The sequence below is a fragment of the Carassius auratus genome, unplaced genomic scaffold (genome assembly GCF_003368295.1).
Source record: "Carassius auratus strain Wakin unplaced genomic scaffold, ASM336829v1 scaf_tig00216888, whole genome shotgun sequence".
NCBI lineage: Eukaryota > Metazoa > Chordata > Actinopteri > Cypriniformes > Cyprinidae > Carassius > Carassius auratus.
The window spans coordinates 11,593-35,332 of record NW_020528786.1 but is presented as its reverse complement, the minus strand read 5'-3'; the positions used below and the strand labels follow the sequence as shown (position 1 = coordinate 35,332).

The 23,740-nt window shown below is 38.3% G+C and overlaps 1 protein-coding gene across 1 annotated transcript in view; it reads left to right on the top strand.

The window, feature by feature from the left end:
- Nucleotides 1-22,612, top strand: part of LOC113099219 (ankyrin repeat and sterile alpha motif domain-containing protein 1B-like) — a 36,777-nt gene extending 14,165 nt beyond the window's left edge. Inside the window, exons 2-6 of the mRNA XM_026264320.1 lie at nt 7,501-8,147; nt 10,162-10,234; nt 12,595-12,701; nt 19,806-19,904; nt 21,452-22,612. Coding sequence (XP_026120105.1) covers nt 7,959-8,147; nt 10,162-10,234; nt 12,595-12,701; nt 19,806-19,904; nt 21,452-21,682 — 699 coding nt within the window. The 5' untranslated portion in view covers nt 7,501-7,958 and the 3' untranslated portion in view covers nt 21,683-22,612. The remainder of the gene's footprint in view (nt 1-7,500; nt 8,148-10,161; nt 10,235-12,594; nt 12,702-19,805; nt 19,905-21,451) is intronic.
- The last annotated feature ends 1,128 nt before the right edge of the window (nt 22,613-23,740 follow it).

Below are 23,740 nucleotides of genomic sequence, written 5' to 3'. Positions count from 1 at the left end.
GGGAAGTGGGTAACGAAATTTCACAGTGATGTTATTAAGAGCTCGGGGAACTGTGAACTGGGTCTTCGGAGAATCGCTGGAGAGAGTAGAACAGGAGTTAGTCCTTATAGTAAGCAAACAGGAATGATCTTGTCGCGAACGTGACCGGACAATGCTTTAGTGCGTGTGTGTGACTTTTATGGTGCTGTGGTGATGGGATCGTGATGAGGATCAGGTGGGTGTGATTTAGAACTCCGGTGAGGGTGTGCGTTGTGATTGTGTGGAGGTGGAACCTGGCGTGTTTGTAACAAGTTGATTGTCTCTCTTAATTGAAAGGTGTCCTGTCCTACATTTTTCTGTACTGCCTCATAGAGTTCTTCAAATGTCTAAGAACTATAAACTGACCTGATGGTGGACCACTTACGCTCGTCACCGTATTAATGGAGTATTTTGGTATTTGCCCATGAACTCATGCAAGCATTATTGTTCGCTCTACTCGTGTTTATGACTCCGTGTGCTAACGTGGCTCTGTGACATAATTAAACACCATCATTCCATTAAAGAGAGTTTGATTAGAGGGTCTCTCTCTGTGTGTGTGTGTGTGTGTGTGTGTTCCCTGTAGTGCAGCCACCCACAGAGATTCAAAGATTACAGTTCTGTGTGTTGAGTGGTTAGATAAAAATTGATGTTTTTATTGTCCACCCATAAACACACACGCAAATATATTTGCAATTACAATTGCAATACACACACGCGCACACACACACACACACATATTATCTGAAAGGGTGTAGTTTCTAATGTAACACCAATCTCACATCACTCTTCTGACAGCATGCAGACCCCACAGCACTTGTCGATTCTGGTTGCCTGGGAGATCTGCAGTTTGAGACAAATGGTAAAGCTACAGTGAATTCAATATTTCATAATTGTTTATGATTCCTGTGGGCCTATATAGAGAGATACATGGCAATTCTGTATAAGAAAGGGTATATTGAATAGTATATGGTGCCATGCCGCCCATGAGAACTGAGAGACTGAGACTCATAGACAGGTCTGATATTGTTCTGTGGCTTTTAATACCTGAGAGTGAGTCAAAGACGAACAGCTCAGAAAATGAAATAAGATTGTACCAGACGTGATGCTGAACCCTTGCCTGTGAACATAACCTAACTTACCCCTGCTGATGTTGCGTTCTCGCTCATAAACGCCTGCTTTATGACTGTCTGTAGGCTACACAAGCTCATTTTTGCGCAAATTTATGTTAATGTCACTATGTAAGTTTTTGGGCTATTGGAATTTTACACCGAATGCTTGAGTTGAGATGTTTGATAGCATCACTATTACTATTGCTCATACTAGTGTTAGTGATATGAACAAACCTCAAATTGTAAGTACACTTCAGTATATTGAGGAAAGGATCGTTTTGACACTTCATAGAGATTGATTTTGTGGTTGGTTGTGATTGTGTTTTTTATTGTCCCAAATCAAAAGAGCCCAATGGCCCTGTGATTTTCAAGTCTCTATATGTCCCTCCTTCAGTGTAAAATTTTTTTTATGATCTGTAGGTGAAAATCACAAATCTGATCATATTTTTTTTTGTTCAGCACTCAGAATATTTTTCTCTGCACTATTGGAATATAACAGTCATATATGTATTATTAAATGTAAAAAGCATTGGGTACAGATACATTTTTCTCTCTTTCTTTTTTTCTCTCTCTCTCTGTGAGCTGCTGTAGGTCTGGCTGGATCTCCGGCCCTATTTTTGGCAGGAAATGGGTGCAGTTCAATACGGCGCAGTAAACATTTGTTAACAAGCAATTAAACATGTGGCCTTTAATCCACTGGAAAAGACAGCTATCAGCTCAGTGTGTGTGTGTGTGTGTGTGTGTGTGTGTGTGTGTGTGTGGTGTGTGTGTGTGTGTGTGTGTTTCTAAGAGGCTCAGCCTATTCTGCTCTTTTTCAACTGTTCTCCATCAGTACCTCCTTCTGCGTCTACAACCCCACCCTGATTATGAATAGACAGAGAACTTCAACACACGGTGTTCACTTATGTCAGTTCACAAATACATACAGTACGTGCAGAATACTCATCTATCAGTTTCTCTCCAAAGCTGTGACATGACAAGACATGACAGTGTGATCGAGTGTGTGCACAGATGAGCGTGTGTGAGGTGTGTGTGCACACAGAAACATCACTGAAATGCTGTGTGGTGCAACAGTGACCCTATCAGATCTTTGAGAATGAAAACTACATGTAAAAAAGGTGTGAGAGTGTGACCTTCGAGGTAGGATTCTCATTCCTCACAACATCCTTCTCCGGGAAAGTTTTGCTGGCTGTTTTACTGCTTCATACCCATCCTGCAAAGGTAAGAATGAGTAGAGCTTTTTTAGATGGAGGTAGGTGGTGTAGCTGTATTGCAGTATGTAGTATTTTTAACCATGGATGGTTCTCCATGGAAATGTTTAATGGAGGGAGGGAAGATTCACAACTTTTTTAAAGAATATCCACTCTTTTTAATTTAACCCCTGTCGGGCTTCAGATTTGCTCTTCACTGGTGTCCAGCATGCACTGCAGCTTCTGTTATATCACTCACTCTGGCTGATGTTTCCCTCCCTGCTGTTTACTGCATGTTCTGGAGGAGCTTTTCGCACTAGTGAGTCAGAAATACAGCAGTGTAAGCCCATCATCTTGACAAGACCCGTAATTTGCTCTTAGACCCCAGCGGTCTAGTCACCTGAACTCAAACTTAGCTCCTCATTTACTTTGCCTTCAAAACAGCAAGTGGTCCATATATGACTTAAGCTCTATATTCTGAAAATCTCTCTCAAATCTCATTTGGGTTTAAGTATGTTAAATAGGATGTATCATTCTGGTTCGAGTCACTCTGGATGTATCAAGTTTAAATATGTGCAAGTGCAAATGAGAGTTAACCTTGTAGAGCCTGACATGAAATAATAGTCCTTTTTATTGTTTATTTTTATTTATTTTTGCATTTAAACGACAATTTGCATGCATGTTGTCATATTTGATACATTAGTCTTTTAAGGCACTTATAGTATGATATAGGAGAATATGGAGCGCATACCTTAATAATAATCAATGCCTTAATATTGACCCCATAACTTCAAAGCCCAAAACTGCGAAAAGATATTTGCTGATATGTACATGCCAAAAATTAATGTGAATAAATGATATCTGAATCTTTAACAGTATAGTAGTCTATTTACACAAAACTGCATATAAATATCAGTTGTCACTCCATATTTCCCAATAATATTTCTTAGTAAGATAATATTTAATATATTAAGCCACACCCAGAGGCAGGCCACTGAACACTGAGCTCTGTACTTTTTATTTTGGTCGGGTAATGACAATGATAATTGAGAGATGTATAAATAAATGTTTCTCCTGTTGTATCATATGTGATACTGTTTTAATTATTTTTAATAAAAAAATAATAATGTATGGATCCTGAATTAAATCTATAACAGTCTTCAGCAAATTTCTAATAACAGGAAATCTGTATTTAATATGATACAGTAGGCTCTATAGTATTAAGATATGTAGTAAAAGAGTAATTTTCAGTCTTTAATAATACTTCTTTTGTAGTTTGAAACGTAATAAATGGATTCATTTTATTTTTTTGTTCAGAAATCCTTTTAAACCTGAGAAATTGGCCACCGCTGTTATTCAATTGCTTTTTGCAGCTATTCTCTGCATGTTTTGTTGAATACATGGCCTGTCAGTCCATCAAATTAAACAGGATAGATTGTTTTTTATCAGGGCATGATCTCTGCCCCACTGTTTTCGCCTCAAAGCTCGAGCTTCTCATATGTGTCTTCATAAATTACGACAAGTAACCCAAGCGATCTAATTACGCGGGAAGAGTTCAGACACTGTGCTGCGGGATAGATTTCCTCCCGCTGACCCCGGAACAGCCTTTTGTACCCTGCGTGAGCTTTTGATGCCCCCTCTGCTGTGCTCAGATAAGACTTGAGCACTTCTGCTGAGATCTCTCTGATTCTTTGCCCTGTGGGTCAGTTCAGATGGCACCGCAGTCAATCTGCACTAGATCGCTTTCTTTCTTTCTGTCTGTCTTCTTGCTTCCTCTGTTCCTCTTTCCCTTATGAAGACCAACAGCTTTGAGCCCATGATTTTAGGAAGCCACTGTGCTGTTTCCATGACTACCGGATGTCACCTGTTGCGGTTGCAGACATAGATCTCACCTGAGAGGTATTTGGAAAAAGCTACAGATATTAGACACTATAAGGGGGACACACTAAAATACATCAATGCAAATTTTGTTTCATTTAATTCTGTATTAAACTATAGAGATAATGTAGTTTTTGTTTTATTTCATTTTACTTCATTTAATTTCGTGTTTTTATTTTATTTGTATTTTTGTTTTATTATGAAATCTCCAATCTCAGAAATCAAAGCACTTCAGACATTTTCAAAAATAACTGCGCAGATTAAATTTCCCAGAAAACTTTAAAACCCACACACACAAAACAATCTGTTTCCCCGATACCTCTCGTAGTTTGGTGACACATCTCTCTCAGTAATGGCAAAGATCTCGGAGCACTCACACCTTTATATTACCCATAAATTGTACATTTTATTTGATCTGTTTCCCAGAAACTGAAGTGAACTTTCCACTATGGCTGTGTAGGTGTGTTGAGTGGTTTCTATACTGTAGATGGTTATCCACTTCTGCCTTGCTGTGAGTCTGGTGAATACCCTCATTTTTTCTTTAACATGCAACTTCACTGTATGCTTTTTTTTAAGTCTTTAATTTGAATCAAACACAGTTTGTTCTTAAACTACTTACACTGATATAACACCTAATTCAGATTTAGAATTTTGAGACTGTCTGCATCAAATTGTTGTTTTGGGAGGCTCATTTGCATATTTTGTATGGGGTAAAGAGGGCGGAGGAGGTTTTAATGGAAAAATAGTGGAAATGAGATTGGAACAGTCGATGCCATGACACTTTTTTCTAATGTAAACACAGTGTCTGTAGACAAATGAATAGAGTCAATCTACCATTTTTTTCTTTTGATCCTTTTCAGTGTGAGTTTTTTCTGTAGTGGTGGACGGTCAAGGCCGCTCTGGGTTTTGTCTGAGATGCCAGTGACCTTTACTCGTGTTATGATAGCTCATGTTGTTTCTGTCTCTCTCTCAATGGATGAAATCATCATGACGTTTAACTTACGGTCCTTTCACTCTATATAATCAAAACTGGCACGAGCCCTTTTGTAAAACACTATCCTCTCTTTTCAGGGTCTTAAGCAAATCTGAGACTTTAAAGGATTGTTTCAGTCATCATTTAATCAACCTCATATCGCTCCAAACCCGTATGACTTTCTTTCTTCCATGGGACATAAAAGAAGACATTTAAAAAAATTAACCAGTCACTCTTTTCCATGCTATTATGGAACTGGAGTTATCTAGCTTCAAGTGTCCATAAAAGTGAATAGTGAGTGAATGATTCCAAATTTCTTATTTTTTGGGGCAGTTATGAGGCAGCATTGAGCTCTGATGTCTCCCACCGAGTGTTATAGATATTGATATCCTGTTTAGCGTCGAGTCTCTCTATGTTCAGTAAATCTGACTGCTGGAGTCCAATCTGGTGTACACATCAAAAACCGTTTAAGCATTGCATGTGTTCCACAGTCCACACCGGTATTTATCACTCGGAGCGCTGCCTTTTCACTTGATATGAGATAGGCGATGTAGTACATTTGAATGTGGTCCTGCAATTTATATTACATTCCACGAGTGTGTTGCTTTATAGGCGCATGTTTTAATGAGGTTTAAAACACTTGTTCAGAGCCTGTTTTGAGGATGTGTGGAGTTAGGGTGAGACCAGAAATGCATTTTGAGAGCTGTTTTAGTTATTCATCAAAGCTGAATTTGCTCTTTCCATTTAGTCTTGTTTATTTGTGCTATGAGCTTTATGCAAGATCAACGCTTTTTTGATGCAAAATAAAAATAGCAGCTTTCTCTGTGTTCCTTTCAGATTCCTCAATTCTGGTGGTTATTTTGGCCTTTAGCAGAGCGTTCTGTTCAGTTGATTATTCTGCGTTATGTGCAAAGAGATAAAAGGCAACTCGTGTGACTGTCTGGACAGGATCAAAGCTGGATGTACCAATATATGTGTGTGTGTGTGGGTGTGTGTGTGTGTCTGTGTGTGTGTGTGTGTGTGTGTGTGTGTGTGTGTGTGTGTGTGTGTGTGCGCGCACACACATGCAATGCTTTGATTATTACAGTTATGGTTAGACCAGAGGAATGCTTTGATTATTACAGTTATGGTTAGACCAGAGGAATTTATATTTGTAGAAGAAGTACCTTGCTATGTAATTCTACACTTCCACTGACAAAATCATGGTAATTTTAGCATAATTTTGGTTAATTTAAAATACTTTTGAATATCAATTAGACAAATAAACAATATTACATTATGTAAATCAAAATGATTTAACTCAAAATTCCCAAAAAATGGCAGATTTCACAGTGACCTAGTCAGTTGTGCTAATAAGCATGACCTATTACTGTTTCTCATACTTAAAGGTTAGGGCATTCACACAGACTGTGCTGTATTCAGATGCATAACATGTCCAGCATATTTTGTTCTACAGATATAAATGATACCTCAAGTTCTATGACTTATTAAGGGTAGGTGTGCTATTACTTTTATAAATTTACAGTTTAATTAACAGTTTTTATCCTAATGGACATTAAAACCATCTGTTTGATCCACTTGCAAGGACCATTCATATTTTCTTCTGTATCTAAGTATCTAAATATCTAGCAATTATTGTTATTTGTTTACTTTTTTTAAAGAGAAAACAACCTCAAAAACCTCATATGCTCATGACTGCATAGAATAATTTTTTTTTTCTGAGAAACAGGAAGAACACCTACATCTTGATGAATGCAGACGCCCCAACTGGAATTCAAACATCATAGCCTAATAATAAATATAGACAACGCTCATCTTATTCAAGACCTGAATAAACCCAGTGACCTCGGTGAACCGACATTTGTCCTCAGTTACACTACAGATCACACGCTGCCTGAGGACAGATGCTTTTAAGAGCTCTTTAGTGAAGGGGTCTTGGGCTTCTTTTACATAGGGCAGTGCAAGAGACAATTCTTGGTGGGCCGTGGGGAACAAGAGGAGGACAAGAAAAGGGTCTCTCTCACCCCAGTGAACAGATTGGCTTGCCCCTAGCCTCAGGCGTTCATTTGAGGCTTGTCTCAACACAGCTAGTCAACCGAATGACATATATACATATATTTATATATACAACAGAGCCACCTTATAGTTTCTGGAGTACAGAGCGACGACAAATTTGTGTCCTTTTTGTGTAAAGGGGGACACTCCAGACACTCAAAGAGACTCAAAGTGGTTCTTCTGGGTTCGTCATGTTGTAGATGGTTTGTTTATGCTGTTATTCATGTGTGTGAATTTGATTTTACTGATTCCAACACCTCTTTTTTTCGCCTTGCAGATGAGGCAGCGCACCAGAAGGAGTGCATAGAGCGAGACGACCGAAGAAATAGCCACGTTCCCGAGCAGTTCGCCGGCCTCCTCCACGGCTCGTCTCCTGCCTGTGAATCCCCTGACAACCCTTATCAACTCTACGGAAAAGTGCGAAAGTTCAGTGTTCCTGAGCCTCCGCTCCGGCACGGGAATTTTCTCAGAGCTCCTGAGTACTCGCCCCCATTTCCTCGCACCGGCAGCGAGGCGTCTGCCCTGAAGACCCAGAAAGAACCAAAACCGCAGATAGTCTACAGGACGATTTTTCACACCCGGGTCAACCAGGGCCCGGTAACTCTCACTGAATCAGGCAACAAGAGCACCGGGGTGCATGTGAGCAACGGGGAGGTCCGGAGCAAAAGCACAGGCAGCTCTAGCCCAGCAAGCAGCAATACCGGCTACGAGGAAAGAGCCTGCACTCTTGGGAGGATGAGGTCCATGCCTAAAAATGTTTTGGACCTTCAGCTGTCCAGAAATTTCTCCAAATCAGACTCGAACTTGGTGGCCGTGTCTCCTATCGAGGAGGAGCAGTGGAGTGCCAGGGGGCAGAACAGCCCCGGTAAAAGCAGCCCCAACAGACTAGAGAGAACCCCCTCCTTTACAGCAGAGTGGGAAGAGGTAATAACGTTTTAATTACCAGCTAATTGCAGAATCATTTCCACTTAATTAATTCACTTAGCTTGAAGTAACCAAGCTGACTGCTCGGCGAATGTTTTTGATGTGTGATGCAAAATCATGCCCTTTCACCAGGAAGCCTAAATTATTCAACAATGTTGTCATGGCAGCTAAATGATTTTTAATGTGTTTCTTTATTATACTAAATATGTGTAATGATAGGCCCGGGACACGATTTTCTCTTCTGTTTTGCTCTGACGGTGATCTGTTTTTCACTAGGGCAGCTTTTATCCAAGGTAATGTACTGTAGCATATAAAAAGTCAAGCAATCAGTTAATTAATGGAGGAAGTGCCTTTGAATAATGACATCCTAATTATACTGAATGTACTGATAAAGCAAAACAAAAACATGTCTAGGTCATAATTAAAATAATAGATAAGAAGCTATTGTCTGCAAAAAAAGAAAACAGTATTTAATAATTTATTTTCATTACAATTAAGCACATTTAAGCCAAAATTCTCATTATCGTAATGTGTCTAGACTTAACTTTTTTTTATGAAGAATTTGTTTGTTTTTTGATTGTCACTTGATTTAACATCATAAAAATATTTTTATAAATGGTTTTCAAATTATAGTTTAATTACAAATCCTCTTATTTTTGTCCTAATTATATATATATAATTTATTTTTATTTTTTTACGGTAGTGAGAGATTTTTGTGTGGACAATGTGCTTAATTGACTCTTCACAAAGACCCCTTCGTTACTGCAATGTCTGTCAAGCCTTGCCGCTCTCACGCCACACATCCTGTTCTCACCTAATGAAAAATACATCATAGAGAAAAGAGGCATCTGACAACACACCGAAAGACAAGACAGAGTTTTATACTTTAGGTATAAAACAGTCATGGCTTTAAAATTGTCTTCTTTTTTTTAAATTCAATCAATAAATACCATTTTATGGCTCTTTAATGTGTAATGCCTTAGTTCAATTAGCATGTCAACTGATCCTCTCTTCCTCTTTTCTAGTTATAGCATGAAATAAACATGAATGAACATCAGAAGGTATCTTGTTTCAACCATGGAAAGACGTCAATACACATCATTTTTCAAGTTCAAATTTTACTCTCCTGACTGGTTTGATTGTCAGACAAAAATGGCAGATTCTGCGTTATGATTGGTCGATTACCTGTCAATCAAACTCCCTCTAAGCGTAAAGTATCAATAAAATAACATAAAAAATATGACCCGGACATCTTAGACAGGTGTCTTGAGAGATTTATGTTATAGCTACATTTCATTAGCGATCAAAATGAACAAAGCACAGATGATAAAAGAGATTTTGTCCGTCTCAGATTTCCTCCTCCTCTCTGAATTCTTCTTTAAAAGTGAACTCTCTTTCAGGTCAGTGCTTCTGTTTAGACACACAGAGGCTTCCCGCTTCATATGACGACTAAATCTCCAAACTAAGTAAATGTAATGTGTCACAGCATTTTCTTTCCCAGCCTCACCCAGCTGTCAGGATCTTCAGAAGAGAACATTTATTAGAAATAACTGATCAAAGAGGAGAGGGGAGAGTTCTGCATCCGGCTTTCTCTTTGGAGTAAAAACACGGCCCGCTGGGAGACAGAGAAGGGCTGTCCTTTGAACGCAGGTGTTCAGCTTTACGGATGTGAAACGACACTTTCTTCGCTCTGAACATCACTGTCATTTTAATGAGGAGACATTCATCAAAAAACCCTCTCCCAGCTCTCTCCGAACTGACACTTTCTCAAAGAAGCTGATCGTGATAAATTGCCTTCCCAAAATTCCCATTCCTCCCTCAGCTTTTACCAAACAATTAAGAGGTTTTGAAGCACAATTACTGACATTTAAGAAAAACTGAAAGTGGGTTTGCGGGAAAAGAGCAATGAGGAGAAGCCTGTAGGGAAATGCCATGGAATAAGGACATAAAAATAGGGATGAGGGCCTTTTGTTATGCAAACATGCAATTCATCTCTGTCTTTTCCTCTCCACAGATTGACAAGATTATGAGCTCCATAGGTGCTGGAATTGGCACAGAGTTGGAGGGGATTACGGAGGATCACTCAGGTTTGTGTGTGTGTGTGTGTCTGTGTGTGTGTGTTGTTGATGCATATAGTCATCCCACTCCGTTTAACATATATCCATAACTATAGGGAGCTCATGGCATGATATGAATAATAACTACCGGCTGTGAAGTGTGCGGCACTGTGAGACGGGAGGGTTTCCTTCAGTAGTGTCAAAGACCCGTTCATAAACGGGGAGCTTTTTGAGGTGTATCCATGGTTACGGTGTGCTCTCCTCTCGTCACTGTGCTCTTCCTGTAGTCATAATGAGAGCAGGGGGACAAGAAGTGGATGGAGAGTTTAGACTCTAAGCACTGGTCTTGGGACAGTTTTTTGTTCGCAGTGGGAGCGTAAGGAGCATCTCCTTGACTGGAGATCAGTGTACTAAGATTCTCTCAGCGATGATCAATAGTGAAAAATTGTGAAAATCTAATCGCTAGAGCTAATAATGAAGACAATAAAATTGTCCCCTTACCTCATCTCCTGTTTTTGCTCTTCTTCCGACTCTTCTCTCATTCTCTCATCTCACATCCTCTCCTTTTCCCTCTTCTCTTGCCTCCTCTCCCTTCTCCCTTTGCCTCTTCTCTTGTTTCTCCCATCCCTTCCTCTCTTCTCTCTCCCTCTTTCTTCTTAACTCCTTTTGACTTTGATTTTGTCTCCTGTTGCCTCCTCTCTTTGCCTCTCCTTTCACCTTTCGTCTTCTCTCCTCCTCTTTTTTTTGCCTATCCTCTTGCCTCCTCTATTCTCCTTTGACCTCATTTTGCCTCTTCTAATGCTTTCTTTTCTCCTCCTCTACTTTTGCCTACTTTGCTCCTCTCCTCCTCTCTTCTCTCCTCTCACCTCTTTTCTTATCCCAACCTCTCTTTTGCCTCTCTTCTCACCTTCTGTCCTCTCTTTTCTCCTTTGGGCTCTCCTCTTGTCTGTTGTCGCCTCCTCTCCAGTAATTATCTCATGGCTATCCTGTCCCCTGTGCTGTAGCCTCTCCTCTCATCTTTTCTTCCCTATTTTCCTGTCATTCTTTCTGCTCCTTTCACCTCTTTTCCTGTCCCTTGCATTATTTGCCTTTACTCAAACCTCCCCCATTCTCTCCTCTCATTTGGACCATCTGATATTGCTTTCCTCTTACCTCCTCTCCTTTCGCTTCTTCTCTCACTTTTCCTGTCCTCTCCTCTTGCCTCTCTCTCCTCTTTCCTTTTATCCCTCCATCTCTCCCACATCTCCCCTCACCCGTCCTCTCACCTTTTGCCTATTTTCCCTACTTTCATCACTTCCTCTTGACTCTGCACCGTTTTTTTTTCAGCACCTCCACTTTACCTCTCCTCCTCTATCTTTGTTTTTCTTTCCTCGCCACCTCAATTGCCCCTTTTTCTTCTTGCATCTAATTGTTTAATCTCCTCTCATCTTAACCCTCCTGTTTCCTCCTTTCACCTTTTCTTTTGTCTCCTCTCCTCCTGTCTCCTCTCCATTCCTTGCTTCTCCTATACTTTTGCCTCTCCTCTCCTCTGCAGCGCTCCCACATTTTTCTGTCCACAGAAAGCCCATTTGTGTAGCCATTCCACCAGTGCTCACAGACGCCCACAGAGTGTGTGTACATTTGGGAGGGAGCAACAGCAGCTTCTGCACTCAGACAAAGAGGCTGGGGTTGTTCTGATGGCTATTATCGGCAATGTGAGGTACAGCTAGTGGAAAGAAGGGAGGGAGAAGGAGAGACCGAGAGGGAGGGAGAGAGAGAGCGCACAGTGGCACAGGATGCAGAGGCATACAAATGAGTGTGGGAGTGCTGGAGAAACAGAAATCTACCAAGCAAGCTGCACACTGTCATTCCTATCCTCTTTCGCGAGCACACTCGCTTGTCCCCTCCAGGACGCGCAAACGCACACACACACACACGCACACGCACATGCCTGCACTCTCTGCACATTGAGACACAAGTCGAGCAGCACAGTGTTGGTAATCCGCATCTCTCTCGCCTCTCTTGTGGATGTAATTGGGAGCCTTCAGCATGTCTACCTCCACAGCAGGCGTACTTCTCTACCAGCACGGACCCTAACGCTCACTCTCCCGAGAGGACCCTCTTCTTCTAATTTGCTCTCACTTTCTGTTTTCCTCCCTCTCTCAGCTGCCTTCTGAACATTACTTTCTTCTGTCCCTTGAAATCGCTTTCCTACCTCCTTTTTCTCATTCTTTCTGTCTCTCCCGTTTCCACTCGCGCTCTCCGTGGCTTGTTGTGCATGGCGGGTTCGTTTGACAGTCACTTTGCACGGAACATGATGTGGCAGTGCCAGCTCTCGCAGCCGGACTGTCGCTGCTACCGGGTGGATGGCTACTCACTTCTCAAACGCCTCCCTCTGCACCCCTTGATAGGCCCCCGCTGCCCCGTCCAGTCCGTGGGACAGTGGCTGGACAACATCGGTCTCGTGCAGTACGAAAACCACCTGCTGTCTAACGGCTTCGACAACGTTCAGTTTATGGTGAGTGTCTCCTTCACACTTCCATCTCTGTCTTTCCCTGCGGCCAGTTTTCCGAGTGTGTCTTTTTTTCATTAGTCATCAGTTGCTTGTTGTGGGTGGTGTGGGTTTGCATGTGTACTTGAGTGTTTGTTTTCTCAGGTGAGCTGTTCTTTGATTATGTGAGACGTCCAGTATCTAAATCTTCTGTTACATCACACAATATTTCCTTGAATATTGTTATGTTTCTCATGTGAGTTTATGTTTCCTGTCTGCACTACCATATCAGCACTTTGGGAACTTTGGAACGCAACGAGATTTAGTCAATTATACATTTTCATTATAAATATTTGATCTAACATGTCTAGTTTAGAAGATTACAGAAGTTTTAGTAACTGGGTGTTCTGTAACAGAACTAAATTATAGGAAAATAGAAATTGAACAAAAAACTGCATGTTATAGAAATAGAGTAAATGATACAAATTTGAATACATTTAAAATTGCATATAATATTGAACATTCTTTGTTTCATGCAGTGCTGCAAGGGTACTCATTGATGCATTGCATTCCAACACGTGGTTAACGTCACTCTTCTGACAAAGCAGAAAACATGTCCACCGTGGGTGTGTTCAGATGCATGAATGCTTTGCCTGGTTTGTGTTGCTGTGTGTTTGGGGAAGAAAGTGTTAAGGCAATACATCTTCAACTACCAAAGCAATCATAGTTGTTTTGGAGCACCTGTAGAGATGAAGGGGAAAGTTGGAAGATGATGTTTCCGGGGAAGAGTCGATCAATGCTGCCTGCGCGTTTTTGATAACAAGTAAAAATCATCCCAGGCTTAGGTGTTTGTTTATGCTGTTTAACTGATGGATCAGAATAGTGTATTTCACTGCTTGAGCTGGTCGACAAGCACGGTCGGCCAAAGAGTAATAATAATTGCTGGTAGACCAAAGAAATCATTCTTCTTAAGAAGCAATGTTATACTGTTTTTCCACAGGGTAGTGCAATGATGAACTGAAAGTGCACTGAAAACTACACAAGTTGTCATCAGTGACCCATTAACTAATTTTTTAACACTTGTAACACACGCACAGTGGTCAGTGTAAAACAAACAGTATTCTGCAAACATTTGTTTCTTAATCAGTATTTTTGTCTTTTTTTGTACTAGAAATGTACTTAAACCCACATAAATGAGAGTCAAACTGATATTAAAACTTGTTTTCAGATAATATATCCTGAATATATTTAATACTCCTTTAGCAAATTGTTTATTTGTTGTAAGTGTAAATCTAATAGAATTTAGAAGGAAAAAAATGGCCAGAGTAGTAAGAGAAACTAATTTTCAAGAATATGTCTGGAATTAAAGAGATGGTTCACCCAAAAACAAAAATTATTGTTCCAAACCTCTAAGAGTTTCTTATTTTTAACATAAAAGAAGATATTTTGAAGAATGCTATAATGAAACAGTTGATGGTTCCCATTGACTTCTATAGTATTTCTTTCCCTACTGTAGAGCTCAGTGGGGACCCCAACAACTGTTTGGTTCTTTAAAATATCTTCTTTTGTGTTCAACATAAAGAAACTCGTACAGGTTGGTAACTACATGAGGGTGAGTAAATGATGCCAAAATTGTCATTTTTGGATGGACTATTGGACTATGTCAGTTAATTAAGTCTAAGATTTGAAAGCAGGACACAAATACTGATTAAGTGTACAATATTCAGAAACACTCAAGTGATCTTGCTGTTTTTAATGTATTTTAAGATCACTAGTTTCACCCTGCAAGCTTCTAGAACAGTGTCTTTGAGTAGATACAGTGATTCAATGCTTTGTTCTCTTGCAGTGTAAAGCTCTACGCTTTTAGACTTCTAATGTATTTGGTGCAGACTGTGGCTCTACCGAAAGACATCATTTCACAACTACTGCTGCTTTGCTTAAAGTATCTGTTGCTTTTCAGAAGGACGCATTTATTCTGAATGATTCAGTTACAAAAGCAGGTGACGTTTCCAGGTGAGCCACAGACTCATGGGAACTGTAGTCCATGCATGCAGGTATAAACTGCACTGAGCTGATGGGTAATGGAGCTGCGACTAAATCCTATACATTGTGTGACTGAATCGGATGCTCATGCATACGTTTGTGTGTGTAATGAGTCGTTTTGCGAGTGTTTAGTTGCTCATGCTGATTATCCTCCTCCAGCTCTGACCTGCATCCATTCCTGTGGTTGCCGAGGCAACAGCAGAGAGCAAAGAATAGAGTACAGAGTAGTTTAACTATAGAATATTTTATGAAATCTTTGTTCCCTTCCTAAATGTTCTCAAGGAAATGGATTCCACTGTTTCCCCGCAGAGCAGTTTTTTTTAAAGGGTGTTAAAAACCTCCCGAAGCCAGTGTTGATTTGTCAGCACCGATCGTAGTGCCCACATTGACAGCTTTGACTGCAAGCAATAGAAAATACTGAACATGACCTTATCCAAGAGGTACGACAATCAAAACTCTATTTATAAACATTGTCACGCTGGTTCTCATTCATTAATAATTGCTCACAGTTCTACACTGTTTTCATGCTAAAGATTCACAACTTGTCCATTAGCATAACATTGTTTTGGTTATAATATTGATGAATCCTAGTTATTCTAAAGCAGGAATGTGTGTGTCTGCGGTTAGATATTAGTATAATACAAGCCTAACCATCTCTAAATAAGGGCTTTCTGTACAGGTGCAAACACTGAGAGAAAGATGTCACATAAGGATTTTGAACTGAATAAATAGCTTTTATATAGGATTGTGTTTTATAAGATCACATTAGCCAAATGTTTTTTAGTTGTTGTGTTTTTTTTTTTTTTTTTTTTTTTTTTTTTTGGAAAGAGCTAAAATTAATGACAAATGTACTATTTATACACTGCCATCCAAAAGTTACAGTAAGAGTTTTTAAAAGGCATTAATAGTTTTATCCAGCAATGATGCATTCAGCTGGTCAAACATGACAGTTAAGACATTTACATTGTTCAAAAATTAGGGCTGTCAGTCTATTAAAATTTGGAATCTAATTAATTACACACTGTGGTGATTACTGATGAATTAATATAATAAATTACATAGTAATCACAAATTAAATTTAGCTGTTTAATTACCCACAAATGATCATTTAAATTCATTTTGTGCTACATGAAAAAATCTAATAAAACATCTAATAAAAAAAACCTTTAGATAACCATTTGTTGTTTGTTTGTTTCTTTTTTTTTGGGTGAACTATCGCTTTAATATTTTTTTTAAGTTATTTTCAGATTTTTTAAATTTCCATTTAAATATGAAATTATTATTTAGTTAAATGATACTCTGGAAATAAGAAACTAAAACTGCCAGTAGGTGAATAAGTCATTGAGGCATTAATTTGTCATTGAGGCATTAATTAATGTTCAAATGGCAGAATTATTCAGTAATTAAGTAAATTCTGTCTTTATGAATGGGCCATTGAATCATTGGTTCGCCTAAATCATTCATACAGCGGATTCATTCAGAAATTGTGTGTTGCTGGGAGATGCACAACAGTTCTGCTGTGGCTTTAATTGGTAATATTTGTGTAGATAAATAACTGAGGAAAAATAAAACAATACTGTGTCTAAAATATAACATAGTATTAAGTTCTTATTTATTGAACTGTTGTATAAAATCGATATCACTTATGCTACTTGGGACACTTGTGTGATAGTGCACTCATTGCTCGTGTGATATTGCTAAACTAATATGATACTGTAAATATGAAACAAAATCTCAAACAAGGGCGTTTGACCCAGTATTTAGAATTTTAGGGGCTTATAACTGCACTCTAAAGGCTCCTTCACAGAGCAGTTGGGCTGTTTTTTTCCCATATATACGGTATATATAAATGTTGTGCTTCTAACCTTTTTTTATTCATCATGCACAACTGTTTCACCATTGATAATAATGAGAAATATTTCTCGAGCACCAGATCAGCATACTGGAATGATTTCTGAAGGATCATGTGACACTGAAGACTGGATTGCTGAAAATTTAGCTTTGGCATAACAGGAATAAATTGCATTAAAATGGAAAGCAGTTATTTTAGTTTTAATAATATTTCACAATATTACTATTGCATTTTTGATCAAACAAAAGCAGCCTTGATGAACTTAAGAGACTTCTTTTAAAAATTGTACTGACCCAGTGATTCAGTGGAAATGTGTGTTAATGGATCCTAAACATTTCCCAATGCTGTCACTGAAGACTAAAGGTACCAATGATGTCACTTTGCTCCCTTTTCAGTCTTGTGTACAGAAAACAATTATATATAAGCCTCCCAAACGTTTGACCCATTTTGACACATTGGTCAGTCAAACATATAATCCTGCCCCAAACTCATGGCAATGGTTCAGTGTTGTCTCTGCACATTAAACTTAGATAAGTGTTTTAAAATGCAAAATAAATTGCACCCATCACCTTTAGTGTTTCAGTCCAGTCAGCAGTTCATTACTATGTAATTTTGTGCTTCTAACAAAAGCATCTCCTCCGGATGAATGGGACATCTGGATGAGCCACAAAGACACACAATCCCTGTTTCTCTGGTCTCTGTAGGATGGAGCTTCTGAAAGGCCTTCAGATACAATTAATATTAGATGGAGGTCTGCAGCTTATTTCTGATGTGTGGGGCTTGTAAAGTTCCTCTGCTTGAATGTTGAAGCAGATATATACTGTATATAAGATGGACTGCAGTGGGTAGTCACTTGTTCCCCTGGTATTAGGAAGAGCGTGAATACGGCACTTGCCCAAAACATTTAGTTGGAACCAATGTGTCATTTTAAAAGAAACATTTTAACAGTTCATTCAGTCTGAAAGAGCCAGGCAGCAGAATTTCCTCAGAGTGAGTTAAGTGCCGGAGAGATGAGAGCGGTGCCTCACTTCAGGACTTCAGGGAGTTTTGAGATGAACAATTTCGCGTCATGGGGCTGGTCATTTATCTTACTCTGAACTTGCTATGAGGGTTTGAGATGCTGTTGTTTCATGAGCTGTTATATTCTTTCACCTTCACACTGTTGGAATGATACAACAATCACACTGTGGTATTATTTTAGTCATTTGCATTTTGATTTTATTAAAAGAAATGTGATCAAGACGTTTTATAGTGGACACTTTTCCCTACTTGAAGACCTTTTAGAGAAAGTTTGGTGGTGATTGACACACTGGTTGATGAGAATGGGTTGTGGTAGTTTATTGCAAATGAATGGTTTTTTTTTTTTAAGAAATGTGAAGTTCTACACAGATTACTTTTTGTGGCATCACATAGCCACACAGTTTCCGATTGTGTGAATTCCTTCACTGGTGTTTATGAAACACAGGCGTTTTATTTTGTTTTGTTTTTTTGTTTTGTTTGACTGATGGATTGGTTACACAACTATTTTTGTGGTTTACTAATAATAATGTTTAACACATCTGCATTCAAACAGTTAAAAGAATGCAGATTATTTCTCTTTTAAGGGCTAAACAATGAAAGGTTGCATTGATTTAAATACATTCAATGTTTTTAAACATATTCAAAATGCAGTGGTCTCAACTTGACCTTTGTATTGCAAATGACCTGGAATTATCAACTGTAATTTCAATTCAAACATCATTTTCTTGACCCATTATTTGACCAAACTGCTAAGAGTTCAGACATTTTTACACAAGCTTGGATTAAATGTGTATTCATTTACATGATGAAAACTTAATGCCACTTGCTGAATTAAACATGCAGTGTAATGTGACAGCAATGAAGTATAATACTCTTGCAATTCATACTGTGCTATTAAAAAGAAAATAGCAGGCAGTATGCAGTGAGCAGCAAGCAGTGTGCTTCCAGCAGGTCTGTGCTGTGACTGATTAGTAATGTCTTGGGACACCTGCAATCAATCTAACTCTACTCGGCATGCCAGTATTGTGGTGTGGATTGTAGTGCGGTGAATGGAGCAGATGCTGGTGCTCTGAAGTGATTTCATCAGCTATATATGTGACCATATATAGAAAAACTGTCATAAAGGTAAATTATACTTCAATATAAACACAAACTGAATAAATAAGCTTTCCGTTGGGGTGTAGTTTGTTAGGATCAGACAATATTTGGCCAAAAGACAACTATTTGATAATCTGGAATCTCAGGTTGCAAAAAAAAAAAAAAAAAAAAAAAAAAACTGAAGATCTAAATATTGAGAAAATCGCCTTATCCTAATGATCCTAATATCCTAATGATTTTAGGCATAAAAGAAAAATCTATCATTTTGACCCATTCAATGTATTTTTGGCTATTGCTACAAATATACTACAGCGACTTACAGTAAGACTGGTTTTGTGCTCCAGGGTCACATTTTTGGTCACAAGGTTATCCAGCTTTGTGGAGTGATAGACACATCACTGAGTGCATTATCTATCAGCTTGGTTTCATTCACCTTATGTTTCCATGTGTATCTCTGTTTTTGTAATGTTTTTTGGTAGATGGGGAAATCACTTGGCGCAAATTAGATACTATTAATCCTATGAGGAAAGAACTGCATGTGTGTGTGTGTGTTTGTTAGGAATAGAGCGTTTTTTCAGATCTCTGGCCCTGTTGGATCGGAGGTTGATTTGTTCTGATTGGAGTAACTGAAAGGTCATTAAAGGTGAAACCCAGCATGAAACAGCAGTTGCTTAATAGTGTGTCTGTGTGTGAGACAGCATGTGTTTTTGTTCACCTGTGCACATCAAGTTGTGGATCTCCTGTTGCTCATGTGATCTGAAGAGGCCAATTTTTTAATTAGAGCAAATTGTCTCTTTTGCCTTATTTATTATGTGTCAATGTAAATGAGATGGATTCTGTCCAAGAAAAAATGATGATACATTTATTAAGATTATTTGTTTGATACTTCAACAGGTGTCATTGTTGCAGTGAACCCAATTCCAAAGTGTTCCAAAATATTACAGCATTTTATTTTTATTTTATTTGTTTGTTTATTAATTTGCATTATTATTGCTATTATTGTTATTATTTGTTTTTATTATCATTAATATTTGTAAGTTTTGTAACTACTTAAACAGATGTTATTGTTGAACCTTTACACTAGTACAAATTTTCTTTTTCTTTTTTTTTTACTGTAGGGTAGTAATGTCGTGGAGGACCAGGACCTGCTAGAGATCGGGATTTTAAACTCTGCCCACAGACAGCGATTTCTTCAGGCTATTCGCCTGCTCCCCAGGGTGAGTACAGACATCGGGGACGTCGTAGGGCTCCCACAGGGTGCTTTCAGCTCCAAAAATATCAGCTAACAATGCGTTTGGAAGCAAATTTGTAATTAAAAATGTTCTTTCTAACAGTTTTGAGTGCCAGAAAATAGTAACCAGTGGCTGTGAAGCTCTAAAGATGATAAACTCGGGCTTCACTTCTCGGTTATTGCAAATGTACTGGCTCACTCATAAAAGGTTGATAAGTTACGGTCAGGCAATCCTGATGGGAGCATCACTGACTTCAGTGTCACACAAAGACACTGAACTAAAGAACACTGTAATGAAATATGCGTGCTGATCACTGAAATTCTGCATGTGATACATGTGTGTCATGGATTTCATTACCAAATGAGGTTTCATGGTATCCACATTTATCACACACACTTCCCAGGGTGCACCCTCCCCCAAGAAAAGTCCATTTAAGACCCCCTCTAGAGTAATCCAGCAAAGCTTCTGGCATTGAGTGTGTGCGTTTGTGCAGGAGACCCCACGTCAAATAAATCTCACTTGTGTCCCAAACAACCTTGCACTCCCTTTCTCCTTCACAATCTCTGAAAGGACACAGCAGAGGGGAATGGTTGTGTTTTGATAAGATAGAAAGAACACACACACACACACACACACACTAATGTGCAAACACGCTTTTATTCAAACAGATGTGAAAACCTCAAACCTGAGCCGAATGGGGAGAGTTTAAAGGGATAGTTCACCCAAAAAAAATAAAATTCTTTCATTATTTATTTATTCATCCTCAATTTGTTAAAAACTTACGTGATTTATTTTTTCTGTGTAACACACAAACAAAGATATTTTGAAGAATGTTCTTGTTGCTCATTTCCACATTAGAAAAGTGAATTTGGATTTGGGCTCCAGTAAATGTCTTCTGAAGACATGTAATAGCTTTTTAGGAAGAAAAGATCCAATTAAAGTCACTTTCTTTTTTCACTATAATCAACTCAAGCTCATCGGACCTGATGTCTATTAAGTTACATTATATGGATAAGTAGATGATGACAGAACTTTCATTTTAGGATCAAAATGAAAATTATTGCTTTAAAAAGAAGTAGAATTTAAGATTAAGGACAGGAAATGGTATGTGTGTAAGAGAGAGATATGAGGGCTCATATAAAACTCAACTTTTCATCTGCAGTCAGCGCTTTCAAACTCTGTTTTAGCTGATAGCTTCTCTCTGTCTGCATTTATATTTATGCATTTGGCAGATGCTTTTATCCAAGGCCTGTGTTTTCAATATACTGTATGTTATTTTATCAGTAAATATGGGAATTATTCCCTAGGAATACAACACAATTTTGTTTTGTTAGCTTGTCTGTCTCCTATTTATCGGCTAGACCAGCGCCAAATCAATGTGGACCAGAATGGAAATTCATGCTAGGAGTCCCAGCAGGTGTTTCCAGCACAGAATAACAACATGCTAGACCTCTTCATTTATAACCCAAACTGTGTCCAGCCTCTGGATTTGTTACTGATGTGGTAGTTTAACAGTTGTTTCTATGTTTAAGGTGCGGCCCATCGGTTACGATGGAAATAACCCCACCTCAGTGGCAGAATGGCTGGAGTCTCTGGAGCTGGGAGACTATACCAAGTCTTTCCTCATCAACGGCTACACCTCCATGGAGCTGGTCAAGAAGATCTGGGAGATCGAGCTCATTAATGTAAGTCCTGCTTTACCTCACTTCCTGTCTTCTGAAGTTCTGATGAAACTGAGTTCTAAAAGATTCATTTGGGTTTGAATTGGAAGGGTTACAGTCAAGTGAAATATCAGGGAAATAAAATAAAAAACATAACTGGGGAAATTGTGAATAAATCTTAAATGTTTTGATTATATATTACTGTATAATAATATTTTATTGCACTCAGTGTAAAATGACTTCACACACATATATATATGTTATGTGAATGTGTGAACCCTTTATTTAAACACACACACAGTGTATTTAACCATATATTCTGTTATTGTTGTGTTAGTGCTGTTGGAATGAAGCTGTCTTTTGAAACAAGATTTGCTAGAGGACCTTTGAAATGACAACCAGAGGTTGAGACATCGTTCTGACATCCTATTGGCCGATTTGTCATAATAGAGTTTCGGCTGGCTCTGAATCTTGCCTGTAATTGTGTTTGTTTGATAAACAATCCTGTCCGATCTGTCTTGCTTTCGACTGCAGCGAAACCACAGATATAATAGTAGCATCTCTGGTATGACACTAAACAAGAAGAAATTTCAGGGCAACTTGATCTGTTTTTGAGCGTAGCCTGCATGTTTGGGAAGTAGCCTATTTTAACTTTCTAAATGTCTGCAGACTGCTATTGATGCAATCGATTGATCTCTCTGGAGTTTATCAGCCAAATAAAGGCTTTTTGTTTTACTTGTAATTCAATAGTTATTCCTGAAGCCCATGTGGTTAAACAGAAATAGTGAATGCTTGCTGGATTTTTTTCCCGTGTTTGATAAAGATAGATGGGATGTTTGATGACAGTGAGATCACGTGATGTGTTGCTTTAACAGATATGGTGTTAAATGACTCTAATTACAGCCTCACGTATGCTAATTTCACTCACTTTCAGCCGAGGGAGGGAAAGAGAAAAGGAATGAGCAGATTATATAATAATGTGGGATGTGATTTCTTTAGCTCTCTCAAAAAAAAAAAAAAAAAAAAAAAAAACACACACACCTACTCACTGTGGAAAGTAACTGAAATGCTGCAATGGGAATAAACCCATGGTTTGGCCACAAGAGGGAGCCAGAGTAAGGAATTATTGGTTTTATAGTTTTGAATGGATACGTTAAGCAAAATTTTTTTGTTAGAGATATTATTTTTTTTTTATTTTTTTTTTTCTTCTGATGTTAGCAGAATGTTGCTTAACGCCACTGTACATATAGGAAGTTTTGCATTTTATGATTGTGGTATGGTAAATAAGTACTTGACTGTAAAAGTTAAATCGAACATTTTGTCAAATCTTTTTTTCTCAAACTGTTGTTCTAATCGTTTGTTTTCTTTCTGTGGAATGCAAAAAGGGAAGTTTAGAAGAATGTTAATGCTGCTCTTCGATATAATAGACACTGATGCAAACTGCAGCTGTCAAGGCTCCAAAATTGACAAAAAAGTATCATACTCTTTTTAAGTTTTCTGAAGCCATATGATAAAATTTGTTTAATGGAAAAACTCTCCTATCTCATCTGCATTTTGACCAGTGTTATTTAAAACTATTAACTACTGGGGTTGAAGCATTTGGTCACTCTCATTTTTTCAATATAAATGTAATTTCTATTATAATAAAACTAATAACAAAATCACTAAAACTTTCAACTTCGCTACAAATACTCCATTATTTTTGATCGTACAAATACAAATAGGGCATTGTTTGAAACTGCAAAGGGTCTAATGTTATTTGTGTATGTCATTATAACAACAAAACGATGTGCTTGCAGTGATTTTTAAAATGTTAGTTTTTCTCAGAAACACAGAGATTTACATTCATGCTGCTCACATATTTTGTACATTCATGCTGCTCACATATTTACACATTAATATGTTTTTAAGAAACTAAAAAAAAAAAAAAAAAAAAAAAGAAGAATTCCAGGGCACATCAAAACTTTTCCTGGGCCCCAGAACACCCTCAGATCCTAGAGGGTTAATTGAAGATGACCAAATAAAATATGTGACCCTGGACCACAAAACCAGAAATTGAAATTTTCTAAAAGCCGAGTAAAAAATATTTCCATTGATGTATGGTTTGTTAGGATGAAAATCTGGAATCAAAGGGTGCAAAATAATCGAAATATTGATGAT